The 15,000-nt window shown below is 36.9% G+C and overlaps 1 protein-coding gene across 2 annotated transcripts in view; it reads right to left on the reverse strand.

The window, feature by feature from the left end:
* The window catches only part of cntnap2 (contactin associated protein 2), a 924,912-nt gene that overhangs the window by 63,369 nt on the left and 846,543 nt on the right, over window positions 1-15,000 (reverse strand). For both annotated transcript variants that reach the window (XM_008112904.3, XM_008112906.3), the window contains 2 exons: window positions 14,236-14,363; window positions 5,621-5,791 (listed from right to left, as the gene is read on the reverse strand). In XM_008112904.3, coding sequence (XP_008111111.1) covers window positions 5,621-5,791; window positions 14,236-14,363 — 299 coding nt within the window. The remainder of the gene's footprint in view (window positions 1-5,620; window positions 5,792-14,235; window positions 14,364-15,000) is intronic.

Consider the following 15,000-nt stretch of genomic DNA (forward strand, 5'->3'; position numbering starts at 1 on the left):
TCAAATAGCTTTCGTATAGTGATGTGAGATACAATTAAAAGAAAGGGGACAAGCTTGTTTCCTGCTGTTCTGGAGATTAGAACACAGAGCAATGGATTAAATATAGTAATTGTCTTTGCTTTTGCTTTTCATCTTTTCTGCAATACAACCTTTTGCACCTCTCCCTCTACTTGTGGTCCTTGTGTGTGTTAACATGTTGTTGATCACTGAAGTCCTTTAATGTTGATAGTGAGGTATCAAAAGCAAGCAAATCATAGTCTTTAGCCGAAACAAGACAATATTGCAATTCCCTACCCTCATTAAAATAAAATCTATTTTTACCTTCAGTTTTTGCTGTCATCATTGCATTTACAAAGAAATGACCAACAGAGCTGTTTCGAGTCATCAGAGGACTATTACAAACTGGCCCTCAAGGGGAAAATTCTTAACACTCAACAGCCCACGGTGAAGAACTTGCACAGAACTTTGCAAATAAAGTTCTTCACTCCAACTTGGATGCTGTCGTTGATACAGTTCCAGTGGATATAACCTTGGCACTTGCTTGCCTGCAGTATAGGGATAGCTCTGAGCTCAGCATTACATCTAGAGCTCATCATTAAATTCTGCGGTGGCCATCAGTGTCTTTGCATATTTAAAACCTGTGTACCAACTATGTCCATTCTTTGAGATGTCAGATCTCCTCATAGCGGTACATGTTAAATCCCCATTTGATTTACTCTTTTGCATTCTACTTGGGATTATTTTTTGAAGTGTTTGGAAACTGGCTGGTCCGAAAATTGTGGCCTGTTAGGGTTGGCAACAGGGAGTGCACAACCCTCTTGTGCAACAGCTCCATTGATTGGCAGTGGGTTTCTGGGCACAATTCAAAGAGCTGAGTATGACCTATGAAGTCAGGTCCAGGCTACTTGGCAGACTGTATCTCCAGGTATGAGCCTGGGTTCTGAGCTCATCCATCCTTTCTCTCAGTCCAATTACTGTTGAAAATACAGTTTGTGGGGATGTAAGGGGGGGACAAGTGGATGTCCCTAGTCTCTGGAACTTTCTGCCTAGGAAGCACAGAATGATCCCCATCCAGCTATCCTAATTTTAATTGATTTATACCTCATATTTATACTTATATTCTGTATTTGTTTGTTGTGGATTTAAAAACAACTGCATTGTTTTTAAATATTATGAGTTGTTTTGCATCTGAATCAGGAGATAAAATTGGAATATAAATAATAATAATAGTAATAAATGTAATAATAATGAAACATATTTTCTTCAGAATAGCAGGATTTCCCTCTGTTGGAAAAAATGTTATCCTGTACTGCTTAAGTCTCTATGGTTCGATAGGAAGCCTAGAAAAGAGTTAGGGACACCTTCCCCAGTTCTATGTATTCTCTGATTAGGCTTTACTATTGTTTCCTCCTTCGTGTCCTATTTAGGTCAACCCACCCCTTTGATGCTTTAGAAATGTGATCTCTCCTAGGGTTGATATAACTTCCCCAATTTGGCTTTTGGAATGTTTATGGCCCTAGAGAAGAAGCAACCCACGAGGTTTGGTCGCCATTCCTGCTTCCTGCTTTGTTCCAGAGAGAGGACGCACTTTGTCCCTCTACTAGCCAAGATGTAGCTATCTAGATCTTTATTATTTTGATCCGTCTATGTGTATTAGATCATATTAGATTTGATAGTTAGCTCCAAACCTTTTCTATTGATCAATAGATTTTTTTTTTTACCTCAATAAATGCTTTTAAACTTTAAAGCTAACTTTGCGGTCCTTTGCCATCCTGAATACACAGGGGCCTTCCAAAACTCACACCACGTAAATCTCACTGCTGCATTTTACTCTGCTATTTTAATGGGAATTTACCTCATAAAGCGAGTGATTAGAGGTTAGCAGCTCATCAATTCCCAACACCCTCAAGTATAGCTTAGTATAGTATAGCTCTGGAATTGCCAGTTATTTGTGTAAGGAGTCATGGAGACAAGAAAGAGGATCAGCAATCACCATCTTGCCTAATTGCGCCTTGTAAGCTAAACTGTACAGAACTTTTTTTTAACATTTACCAAAAGGAACCTTTTACTGAAAAGACAAATTTCATTCTGGAATTCCTATTTTTCTACAATAGAAGCTTCAAATCAAAAGAGCTCTGTGAAGTTGCATGTGTTTCTGTATGTATGTGTAGAAGAAAAGCTGTAGGCTGAGACACTTTATTTCTTAAAGTTATACAGAATAATATGACTAACTGAAATACTAGAGAGAAGCTCAAATAGTGATTACTTCTCTCTCAAAAATGGTGATAAATTGATTAGATAGAACTTAAAACTAAAACTTACATTTTCAAGAACTTGAGGCCTGGTTGGTTTGGCTATACTCCTCTTGATACAGGATTTCAATTCTGTTTTGCTTATTGTATAGTAAATGAGTTGACTTCCATCTGGAACAGAATAATTTTTGTTCTGGAATTAAGTTTTTAAAGAAATTTTAAAATTCTTGTTTATTGTTTTCTGAATTTGATTTTGTCCTTGCCACGTTTTATGTGGACGAAATTATTTTGGCTTTTTTTAATCATCCTTTCCATTGAATTAACACAAAACTACTTTGAAATCAACTCATTTTGACTTTTGGGAGAAATGCTTTGGGTTTATGTTGTTTCAGCTCCTTAATTGGCCCTGATTAATTTTATAAGGATACATTTTTAAAATTTAAAAACATTTTTTTTTAATTTTTAACCTATCACTTTTGAGTCAAAAAGATTAAACTTCAAATATACTTTTGGACATTTCTTTTTTTAAAAAAAAGATTTACTTTTCTTCTTTTTATTATTGATTTGGATTAGAAATTTCAAGATGCAGTAGCAGTAAAAGAAATAAAATGATGATGAGTAGAGTAAGAAGTAATACCTTAGAAAAACAGTGAGACAAAGAAAGAGAACAAGATGAGAGAAGAACATCAACAGCAGATACACTGCAAAAAGTATTAACCAATAATTCCTTGAATAAATCCAGTCTATGGGGGATAAGATGAAAAGGATGGGAACAGATATAAAAGAAGTAAAGGACCCATTGAGACAAATGCTATTTGAGATAAAAAAAAAGATTACAACTCAAGTTCACAAAATAGAAGACTGAGCTGGAAAACTGGAACACAGAAAAACTGGAGAAAATTCAAGAAGCAGACCACCACATGCTGTAATTCATGGCAGTAAGAGAGAGAAAATAGCCTTCACTTTAGATGGATAGAGGAAAGTCCTAAAGAAAATGTACTTATGATACTGCATTGGCAGAGTTTTTAGCCAAGATCTAGGGAAGGAGGGGGTCACGCACTTTGATTGAATTCCAAAATTACAATGCAGAAAAAACTGGCACATGACATAATTGTATATTTTGTGTGGAAGCATATCTGGGACTCTATGTTGCAACAAAGGATGAGAGGTAATGAGAGAGATGTGATTATAATAAAATTGCCGTTCAAGGCTGCGTCAATAGGAGAAGGCTGAGAGAAGGCGAAAGAAAACTGATATGACACTTTACCTCGGCTGGTTTTTTAATAGCTTTTAATAATTATTTAATGCAACTGTTTATTTTAACTTATTATACAGTGTTTAGTATTGTTGTTGGTTTAACATTTTTATGTTTTTTTGTTTATAAACATTGAATGTTTGCATGTTGTTACTATGTTGGAATCTGCTCTAAGCCCCCATTGGAAGATAGGGCGAGGGACAAATACATTATTATTATTATTATTATTATTATTATTATTATTATTATTATTATTATTATTTGTTGATACCCCCTTTTCCACTTACAGAGCTAGTTTACTGGTTTTTTTTTTTAGGTATGTTAAATATTCAAAAACATTTAACCTGTTGATGCCTCAACGTAATTTTATTGGTATTTATTTTTATTTTTGAAATTTACCAGAAGCTCCTGCATTTCCCAGCCCTGCTTATACTCGAGTCAATAAGTTTTCCCAGTTTTTTTGTGGTAAAATTGGGTGCTTTGGCTTATATTTTGGTAAGTTTTATGAATATTTTAAATCTTTTTTTGTTTACAGAGATGGGAGAAAATATGATCATAAGATATTTTAAGGTCATCCCACATCCTGATCTGCCTTTCGACTGACCAGCAGTACCTCTGTCTTGTCTGAATTTTATTTTCAGCTTGTTGGCCCTCATTCAGTCTATTACTGATGTCCAGGAGCAGAATGGCATACTTGCTTTTAGGTGGAAAGGAGTTGGATGTCATCCGCATTTGACACCAAACTTCAAAATTCTGGATGATCTCTCCCAGCATTTTCATGTAAATGTTAAATAGCATGGGGGACAGAATTGAACCCTGAGGAACCCCACAGGCCACAGGCCAGGAAGTCAAACAGGAGTCCCCAGCTCCACCATCTGGATCCGCCCCTTCAGGAAGGACCAGAGCCACTGCAGAACATTGCCCCACTCAGCATGCGTGTGAATGTTGAGTGAAATGTAATATCCCTTGTTTGTGTACCTAATGCAGCTAGAGTCTGTGTGTCTGCTTTCTTTCTCTGTATTGCTCTGTGTTATAATCTGTCTCATTGTGAACCAAATAAAAGAACCAAATAAAATACTTTTTAATGTTTAAAAAATATTCATGACATAGTATCATACTACAAACAATGAAAAGACCACATGAAATAGATTGATCATATACTAATACCTTAGGGTTGATACCACCCATCTCTGGTCAAAGAAGTGGAATTTAAGGAGACTAGCCATTGTAATAATAGAATAAAATGCAGCAAATCCGATGATACTTCAAAGTTCTTACAAAAACATTTAGGTCAGCTCTGCTTGCACATTAAGAAAACCTAATCTGGCCCTAGAATATCTTGTGTCATACACAAACTTAGCCTTTGTGCTAATATCATTTAAAGTTAGTGAGACAATTTGATCTTGAAGTTCCTAATCACTTGCCAAGAGGCATTCTTGCTTGTGTCTATCTTACAGAATTGATGTGAAGATCTATGGGTGAGCTTGGAAGAAACATGTATGTCTGCTTGGATGAAAGATGGGATAAGGTAAAGGTAAAGGTTTTCCCCTGACGTTAAGTCCAGTCGTGACCGACTCTGGGGGTTGGTGCTCATCTCCATTTCTAAGCCGAAGAGCCGGCGTTGTCCGTAGACACCTCCAAGGTCATGTGGCTGGCATGACTGCATGGAGTGCCGTTACCTTCCTACCGGAGCAGTACCTATTTATCTACTCACATTTGCATGTTTTCGAACTGCTAGGTTGGCAGGAGCTGGGGCTAACAGCGGGCGCTCATTCCGCTCCTGGGATTTGAACCTGGGACCTTTCGGTCTGCAAGTTCAGCAGCTCAGCGCTTTAACACACTGCGCCACCACCAGGGCCCCAAAGATGGGATACAAATACAATAAAATAACTATTTTTATTATTATCAAAAGAGTCAAAATATGTCCAGGCCTTTGACAATCAATTCAATTCAATGCCTAATCCATGTTGAACGATGGCTATTAAATTCAAGGTAAGGCTCATGTCAAAGCCCTGCAGAACCACTTAAGTTGGTTTTATGGAAAATGCTGAATGATGAAAGTTTAACATTTACTTCTTATTAATGTTTTCATGAAGTCTAGGAATATACTCACATTTTAGCTCGAGTTTAATGAAGTCTGTATTCCCCAGATTCTCAAGAAACACTCCATCAGAGGCTGATGTTTTGAAGTAGAAAGAAATGTCAGCACTGGTCTCCCCTTGGAAAGTGGAGAAATGAAGATATGAAGATGGAGTAATGAATGATGCTGCATTCCAGTAATTCTCTGTGGAGACATAAAAACACCAGAGCATGGATTTTCCCACTATGATTTTTTGTCATGTTTTATTTAGAAACAGAATAAATAAAAAAAAATTGAGCTGAGAAACATGGGAAGTAAATGTCAAACGAACTATAGCACTCTTCTTAAAGAAAAGTAATACAGTAGAGTCTCACTTATCCAACATAAACGGGCTGGCAGAATGTTGGATAAGCAAATATGTTGGATAATAAGGAGGGATTAAGGAAAAGCCTATTAAACATCAAATTAGGTTATGATTTTAAAAATTAAGCACCAAAACATCATGTTATACAACAAATTTGACAGAAAAAGTAGTTCAATACGCAGTAATGCTATGTAGTAATTATTGTATTTACGAATTTAGCACCAAAATACCACGATGTATTGAAAACATTGACTACAAAAATGCATTGGATAATCCAGAACGTTGGATAAGTGAGACTCTACTGTATTTCCATCTTTAAATATGTTTGTTCATAATTGTGTTTTACTGGGACATATTGTGAAAAATTTAATAACAAAAGAATTGGTAGAAATTCATCTTGCATTTTCCAAGCAAAAGGGACACTTTTTGAGCATTTTTTAGAGCACCTCACCAAACTCGATGAGAAAAAAGTATACAGAGTTCAAACATTTTCTACTTGACATGAAAGAAAATTTTAAAATTCTCCTCATAATTCCACATATAGCAACTACAAGGAGTTAATAGTTAAATTTTACTGCACTATTGGTAATGGAACAATATCATCAGCTGGACCTGGTGGGTATAACTTAGGGACTTGTGACAGTATCTGTAATCTCTGCCACATGAAGTTATGGCCTCATTCTCAATGTTATCACACTGGGGCTTTAATGTGGGCAGCCCCATTCTTCTGCTGCCTGCAGAATTCTGGGAAAGGTAGTTTGGGAAGGCAAGGAACTTTGCAGCAGAGTATTCAAAAGACTCCGTACATTTCCCAGAATTCTGCAGGTGACAGAAGAATGGGGCTGCCTGCATTAAAGACCCAGTGTGATAACGTGGTAAGTCTAATGTTAGAGTCTAATGATTCTATCCATGAACATAATGGAATTTCCCAAAGTGTTATCATTCAGGAACTGGAATTGCTGGTCAATTTGCTCAGCAGAAAAAGTGCACAGCAGATTCATAAACGAGGACAATCCGAGATGTGTAAGAACACGGGTAAAAACACTGGAAATATATACAAGGCAAGTTTCAACCTGTGAATTTCCAAATATTTGTGCTCTCCTCTTTCTTTCCCCCTAAGATTGTTTTTTAAACATCTAATTTGCATTACAATGTACTACCCTGTTTCCCTGAAAATAAGACATCCCCAAAAAATAAGACCTAGTAGAAGTTTTGCTGAATTGCTAAATATAAGGCCTCCCCTGAAAGTAAGACCTAGCAAAGTTTTTGTTTGGAAGCATGCCCAGCGCCCGCCAAACAAAATACCATAGCATGCAGGATTCGTAAATGTAAATAATAATAATAATAATAATAATAATAATAATAATAATAATTGTATTTTTATACCCCGCCTCCATCTCCCCAGAGGGACTTGGGGCGGCTTACATACCAGTTGTATATAGAAATAATGGTAGTAACAAGAAATTCTTGACAGGAGTCACAGTTTATCTGGTTTAGTTATGTTGGTTTGTGATGACAACTACTGTACAGTATAGAAGAAATGTTCATTTTTTTTGTTCAGCAATGAATATGAATTCTTCTTCATAGAAAAATAAGACGTCCCCTGAAAATAAGACCTAGCGCATCTTTGGGAGTAAAAAATAATATAAGACACTGTCTTATTTTCGGGGAAACACGGTAGTGAATTTCCCTGCCAATTATCTTGTAAACAACTGGTAGCCTTGAAAAAAATAATAGTTTAGACCTCTAAAAATATACAATTCAATAACTTGATTGATAGGTTTTTTTGCCATCATAATCTAAATGACCATGTTAGTCACTTGAATTCTTTGGAATGTTATTTTCTAATGCAACTGATACAGATTGTGTTATTTATTCACAATGATTTGGCTGAAACAATCTATAATGATAATTATGGAAAAATATGGAAAGAGATTTTTAAAAAAATGTAAAGGTGGATTGGTTTAAAATTATTGCTTATGGGTTGAATTTCAACAATTAACGAATGTGTAACCAAAGAAGATATTTCTCTTTCAATTATTACCAATTATATGAATGACGTTCAATTGAAACAAGATCTGACAAGGAAAGAGACCCAGAATTAGGTTGTAATTACTACAAGATGATAAGAAAAGAATAAGCTTGGCTCTTCCCAGTCTGAAAATACATTATTATTCTTGTTGTTTGATGGCTGAAGGGTTGGTTAAGAAATGAGACTGGAACTAGAAAGTGCTTGTCTGACAAAATAAAAACATATTCATATTTAAAGAAACACTTTATATCACTATTATATCATGATTATGATTGGAATCAATATAAGAACAGATTTTATTCCAAGATGCCATTATAAATTTATCTGCATGAAGCTTTGTGTAGAAGAGAATTTATGCAAGATTCCTACCAAGGAGACACCTAAATGACAACACTAGATCTGTTCTGACATTCTAAAACATCATGAGACTTACATATTTTTAGATGCTGAAAAAGCATTTGACAATATGTTGTGGTCGTTTATGTAGGGTGCAAAGGAGAAGATAAATTTTGGGCTGAATTTTCAAAAAACAGATCTGGAAAGATGTTCAAAAAATATACGTGGGTGGAAAGGTTGACAATTGTCACTTATGTATAGAATGTCCAAACTTTATTAATTATAATATATGGTGTTCCAATTAAACATTGACAAAAAGATTTATCAACATTCTTTTGGCAAAGAAAGAGGGTTAGATGTAAAATATTTCAAGGTGATAAGAAAATACAAGGAACAGGTCTCCCTAATTTGAAAATATATTATCAAGCTTTTTGTTTGACAGCTGGATTGGTTAACCTTGAGAAACAAAGGAGAGAGTTTGAAATTTGAGATACATTGCCTGTTTTTGATATAAATAATTTTGATATAAATAATCCATCTTAAATTGCTCTGTGAGCAAGCCATTGAATTGAGTAACCTTCTATCATTGTCATCTCATTTTAACCTATATTGATTAATTCTGATGATAGCAAGTCTTTATGTCAACCATTGCTCCTTCTGAAGAGATTTCTCTTCTTTTTGAAAAAAATATTCATTTTTATTCAAGAAAGCAAACTTACAAGCATACAAACAGAAACACACACAGAGAAAAAATGCACAAAGCAAAAGGGCAATGTTCCCCCTGAAAAAAAATACATTTTTCTTATTATGAAAAACTAACCTAAAACCAGTAGAACTCAATCGAAGACAACCATCCTAACCACTACAACCTCACAAGCCCACTACTAAACATTTGACTGATTTGTGACTGGACTTTTCACCAGCTCTCTGTGTTGAAGAAGATATGTTGTTAACAAGACTGATGCACATTAAAGGGGAAGTGAAAAACAGGAGGATCAATTGTATGGAGAACTCAGGATCCAATGAATAAAAAATGGAAGTTGAAGAATGATGATGAACTTATAAACTAATTGAGATGGACAAATTGTCTAAGCTGATAGATGAGAAATATTTGTCCAATTTCAAGAGAATGAGGGCCCTTTCACACATCCCTATATCCCAGAATATCAAGGCAGAAAATCCCATATTATCTGATTGTGAACTTAGATAACCCAGTTCAAAGCAGATATTCTGGGATTTTTACCTTGATGTTCTGGGATATAGGGCTCTGTGGAAGGGTCCTGGAATTTACTGTTCACTGATCAAAGATGTTGGCTCAGATGAACATAATGAAGATTTTTACCAACCTAGACTTGAAAGAGGCTTACGCTCAAGTAAAGAACAAGATGAATATGAAAAAGCTTTTGTGCCCTAGGGAAGTTTGAATTTATAATCATACAGTTTAGGTTAGAAAATGCCTCAACAATTTTCCTAGATCGCATAACTAAAGTGTTAAGAGAGCACCTGTACAAAGAGATGCTAGTTGATTTGGTCATGCCCTATTAAACTGGTGAGGGTTGTTTGTTAAATTCTCTAGAAATGCCGGTCTGTCTGGGGTACAGGATATTGGCCCAAAGCATAGAAGTAGATCCCAATAAAGTTCAGGCAATTCTTGGATAGGAGGCACCAAAGACCAAGTTTTTTTGGGGTGGTGGGGTGGGGGTCTGAAGATTTTTATGCACAGTTCAAATCAATTTTTCCCCAGGTGACCCTGCTACTCACTGATTTGCTAAAGAGAAAAAGAAAAGGGGAGCACAAAACACGTAAACACAAACCAAGTGCCAAATTGCAGTGGACTAAGTATGCCAAGGGGTGGTGGCCTTATTTGAAACTTTAAAATACATAAATTCAGAGTAATTTTTTATACATTCAGATCCCCAACAGCTTTTTGTAGTACAAGTGAAAGCCAGTGTTGCAGTCACTGGAAACTTGCACCTATGTCCAAAACACTTAACAAGATAGAAGCAAACTAGCTGATCTCAGAAAAGAAGCAGTCATTGCTAGAAGCCTAGCGACATTTCTTCGAAGAGACACCCCACAAATTTGAAGTTTACACTATCATAATTAAAAAGCTTCCAGAAGTGGGCTAAAATTCAATTTCGAAAAAAAATTCTACCAGTTTGTCAAGACTTCCAGAACACAAAAGGGTACAAATAAACACAGTATTTGCTCCACAACAATTGGGGGTGGAATGACCAAGTGAAAGGAAAACAATACTTCTGTGAAAGAGCATGAGGCTAAGCATCAAGGAAATGACTCAGACACTTAGCTCCAAAAATTTAGTGAGTAGAAAATATTGATTAGGGGATGTGAAGGATTATGTTTCTCAACATCCTGTGTGTGCCATGTCCAAGGAGTTATTGGCAAACCACCAACCTAATTGCATCCATTACTGTAGAGTTAGACCCCCAAAATTCCTTGGGATTATATGCATAGATTCTATCATAGATCTTCCCCCTAGCAAAGGAAAAACAGTAATTTCGGTAATTTGTTGGCAAAACAAGCTCATTTCATTCATTGTTAGGGCTATGCCGAATGCCCAACAGTTAATCAAAATGTTTATTGAAAATTGTTATAAAATCATGGTTGCCCAAGACTTTATCTGATAGAGGAATTATTTCTGTGTCTAAATTATGGAAAGAATTTACAGTATAGGCAGTCCCCAAGTTACCAACAAGATAGGTTCTGAAGATATGTTCTTAAAATTTTAAGTATAACTACAGTTATATGTATGTGTGTGTATGTGTGTGTAGAGATAGATAGATAGATGATAGATAGATAGATAGATAGATAGATAGATAGATAGATAGATAGATAGATAGATAGATAGATAGACAGACAGACAGACAGACAGACAGATAGATATGGCTTTGGATAGCATAGTTAACATGCTACTCCTTTGGTTTTGTCGACTCTGGCCCTGCTCAGAAGATTTCACCTCACATTCTGTCTATGTGATTATTGGATTTTGAAAAAAAAAATGTTGTAGAAGCAAGGTCTGGTGAGAAAGCTTCAGTGGAGGCACCTTTTCCCCTGTGATAACTCTTCCAGGAATGAATTCCCCTTCTGAGGGGTAGATTCCTCTTCCTTTTCTGTTGTCTCACCCCATTCTTAGGACCCAAAGAATTGGGCAATCCCTATTAAATCTCTCTTCTCAGCAAATGTTAATTTCCTTGCCCAAGACAGAACTGGTTTATCAACAAGTCAAGGTTCCTCCTGACCAGACCCTCCATTGCCCTCAGGAATATGGATCCAATAATTCTATCTTTTACTTAGGCGAGCCCTCGTTATCCGAGTATGATTGTCTTTCAGGTGTAGTGTCCTGTTGATAGATATGTAGGTGACTGTGGAGCCCTATTCTTGACCCACATGTTCTTCCACAGTGAGGACATCGGTTTCCAGGTGGAAGGTGGTCCCAATCAGGGTTGGCTTGTCACACCTTCCTCTTGGCACATTTCTATCTTTTGCCCTGCATTCATGCCTCCTCAAATTCCACAGCAATGCTGGTCACAGCTAGAGCGTTCAAGGGTCAGTGGGTAAGATGTCTATGGCATAGTTTTTAAGGTTAGCTTTAAGCACATCTAAATATCTTTTCCTGTCCCCCAACATTCCATTTTCTATTCTTCAGTTAGGAGTATAGTATCTGCTTTGGGAGACAGTGATCGGCATTCGGACAATATGGCCAATCCAGCGGAGTTGGTGACATAGGGGCATCACTTTAATGCTAGTTGTCTTTGCTTCTTCCAGTATGCTTTGTCCGCCTGTCTTTCCAAGAGGTTTACAGGATTTTTCAGAGGCAACATTGATGATCATTCCAGGAGTTGAGTGTGACGTCTAGACGGTCCATATTTGGCAGGGTTGGGAGGACAATAGCTTTATAAGTAAGGACCTTGGTATTCCTATGGATGTCCACTCTTTGCTTCATTTGGAAAAATGCTGCATTTGCAGAGCTCAGGCGGTGTTGTATTTCAGTGTCAGTGTTTACTTTTGTGAAGAGGTGGCTGCCAAGGTAGCGGAAATGGTCAACATTTTCTAAAATTACACCATTAAGTTGTATTTCTGGCATTGCAGAGGGATTGATAAGTGACGGCTGGAAGAGCACTTTGGTTTTCTTGATGTTCAATGAGAGGCCGAGCTTTTTGTATGTTTCTGCAAAGGTGTTTAGAGTGGCTTGTAGGTGTCTTCTGAAAGTGCACAGACGTTATCATCGGCATATTGGAGTTCTGTAGCAGTTGTTATTGTGACCTTGGTTTTTTCTTTCGGTCTGCTGAGGTTAAATAGCTTGCCATCTGTCCGACAGATGATTTCCACTGCAGTGGGAAGCTTCCCATCAACAAGATGAAGTATCATGGCGATGAAGATGGAAAATAAGGTTGGGGCAATAACATAACCCTGTTTGAAACCTGATTTCACCTTAAATGGGTCACTTTGAGAGCCATTGCTGTCCAAGACATTGCTGTCAACGTGGAGAAGCCTCAGAATGTTCACAATTTTGTCAGGGCATCAAGTTTTTTGGAGGATGGTGCAGAGAGCACTGTGATTCACTGTGTCAAATGCCTTTGCAAGGTCAATGAATGCCATGTACATAGGTTGATTTTGTTTTTTTGGAGCTGTCGTGCAGTGAAGATCATGTCCACTGTTCCTCTGGAGGGGTGAAAGCTGTTCTGGGATTCTGGGAGGGTTTCTTTTGAGACAGGTAGAAGGCTGTTTGCAAAGATTCTTATGAGGATAGGGGAGGTTAGAAGGTAGATATAGTAGAGTCTCGTTTATCCAACCTTCACTTATCCAATGTTCTGTATTATCCAACACAGTCTGCCTTTTAGTTGTGTTTTTTGTAGTCAATGTTTTCAATTCATTGAGATGTTTGGGTGCTAAACTTGTAAGTACAGTAATCACTACATAATGTTACCGTGTATTGAACTGCTTATTCTGTCAATTTGTTGTAAAACATGATGTTTTGGTGCTTAATTTGTAACATCATAACGTAATTTGACATTCAATAGTCTTTTCCTTAATCCCTCCTTACTGTTCAACATTTTTGCTTATCCGACATTCTGCCGACCCGTTTATGTTGAATAAGCGAGTACTCTTGATAATTTCTGCAGGCTGTTCTCTCCCCTTTTTTGAAAAGGATGATCATGGTGGTATCCTTGAAGTCTGCTGGGATTTTCTTGGTCACCTACACTGTTTCAATGAGCTGGCAGAGTTGTTGTGATAACTCAGGTTCCATCATCCCTGCTGGGTACATGCCAACCTTCCCTCTGTAGACTCATCCCCACCTCCTAGAGCCTTGTCTCCACCTGATTAGGAGGAGATTTCCAGCCACAACATCGAAGGCTCAGCCAATCCTGGGCCAGGGAGGGAGGATTCAAACTATAACAATGAAACAGACTCTATTTAGCTCCTTACAGGAGCACATGCTTCCCAGATTTGTCCTTTGGGGTGGGAACCCACAAGTTTCCATCACTGATCAGGATAAACAATAAAATACTTCTGTCCTTGTCATCGGTTGCTTTGGTGAGTTAATTTTAATCTGAAAACTTTGGATATTAATCGCTAACATTCCTTGCCAAGCAGAATTCTCAAAGTATTGCAGTCTAGATTCTAAATCAACCTGTTCATTTCATTTTTTCTGTCTAAGTGTAGTATTCTACTTTTCCCATTGTTGGAATTCATTTTGTTAATTTTGGCACAGCTCTCTAATCTGTTAGGATCATTCTGAATTCTGATCCCGTCAGTATTAGCAATCCCTCCCAATTTGTTCTTATCTGAAAACGTGATAAGCATGCCCCTTTGAACCAGAAGCATTTATTCCCCAGTGTGGTTGCAATAAGACAGTAAGGTTGTCTAATACAAAGCTTGAAATAGCACACTTACGGTCTCCATGGCATCGCAGAGGTCCCACAGTTAACTTGGCATCTGATCCAGGCCGACCAATGTCTCCAACTGTCACTTGAATGACAGGAAGATGCTCTTTGTAAGACAAGAGGCCAGAATCTTTTCTCCTGAGTAGCAAAAAGAAAATAAAAAAAGAAAGATGAGAATTGTTTCTAGTATGAGAACCACCATATATTAGAATTGCCTTTATAAGAAAGATATTCCTAAAATGAATGCAACTACACCGACTCTGTTGCTATTATTGTAAATTGGAACTGTACAGAATTTGCATATTTGTATTTTAATTCTGACAATCCAATTAAACTGTGGAACTTTTTGTATATAGCCAACAACTTGCTTTGGTTATCTAGGCAGAACTATTTTGGAAAACCTTACTGTATTGTTATAAGTGTCTGGTTTTAATTTACCACATAGAGTGTAATCAAGTCTTATTAAGTCTTGTTGTTTAATTTGGTATTGTGATATGGCTAGTTAATCAATAAAATTATTATTACTACTACTACTACTACTACTACTATTGTTTTGGAAAACTTGTTGATTTATATATTCCTAGGCAATTTTGTTAGCAGTTCTAATTCCAGTAGTTATCACTGTTTTCCCTAGAATGCATACTCCATAGTCTGGGTACCACAAGGTGCTCCAAATGTCCACTGACTTCATCTGCAGCTCTATATCCACTAATCTGAGAATAGTTAGCACTGAACTCAATGAGATTGATTAAATCTACTTCTGCTTGGGAATATA

This window comes from Anolis carolinensis, chromosome 6 (genome assembly GCF_035594765.1).
Source record: "Anolis carolinensis isolate JA03-04 chromosome 6, rAnoCar3.1.pri, whole genome shotgun sequence".
Taxonomy (NCBI): Eukaryota; Metazoa; Chordata; class Lepidosauria; order Squamata; family Dactyloidae; genus Anolis; species Anolis carolinensis.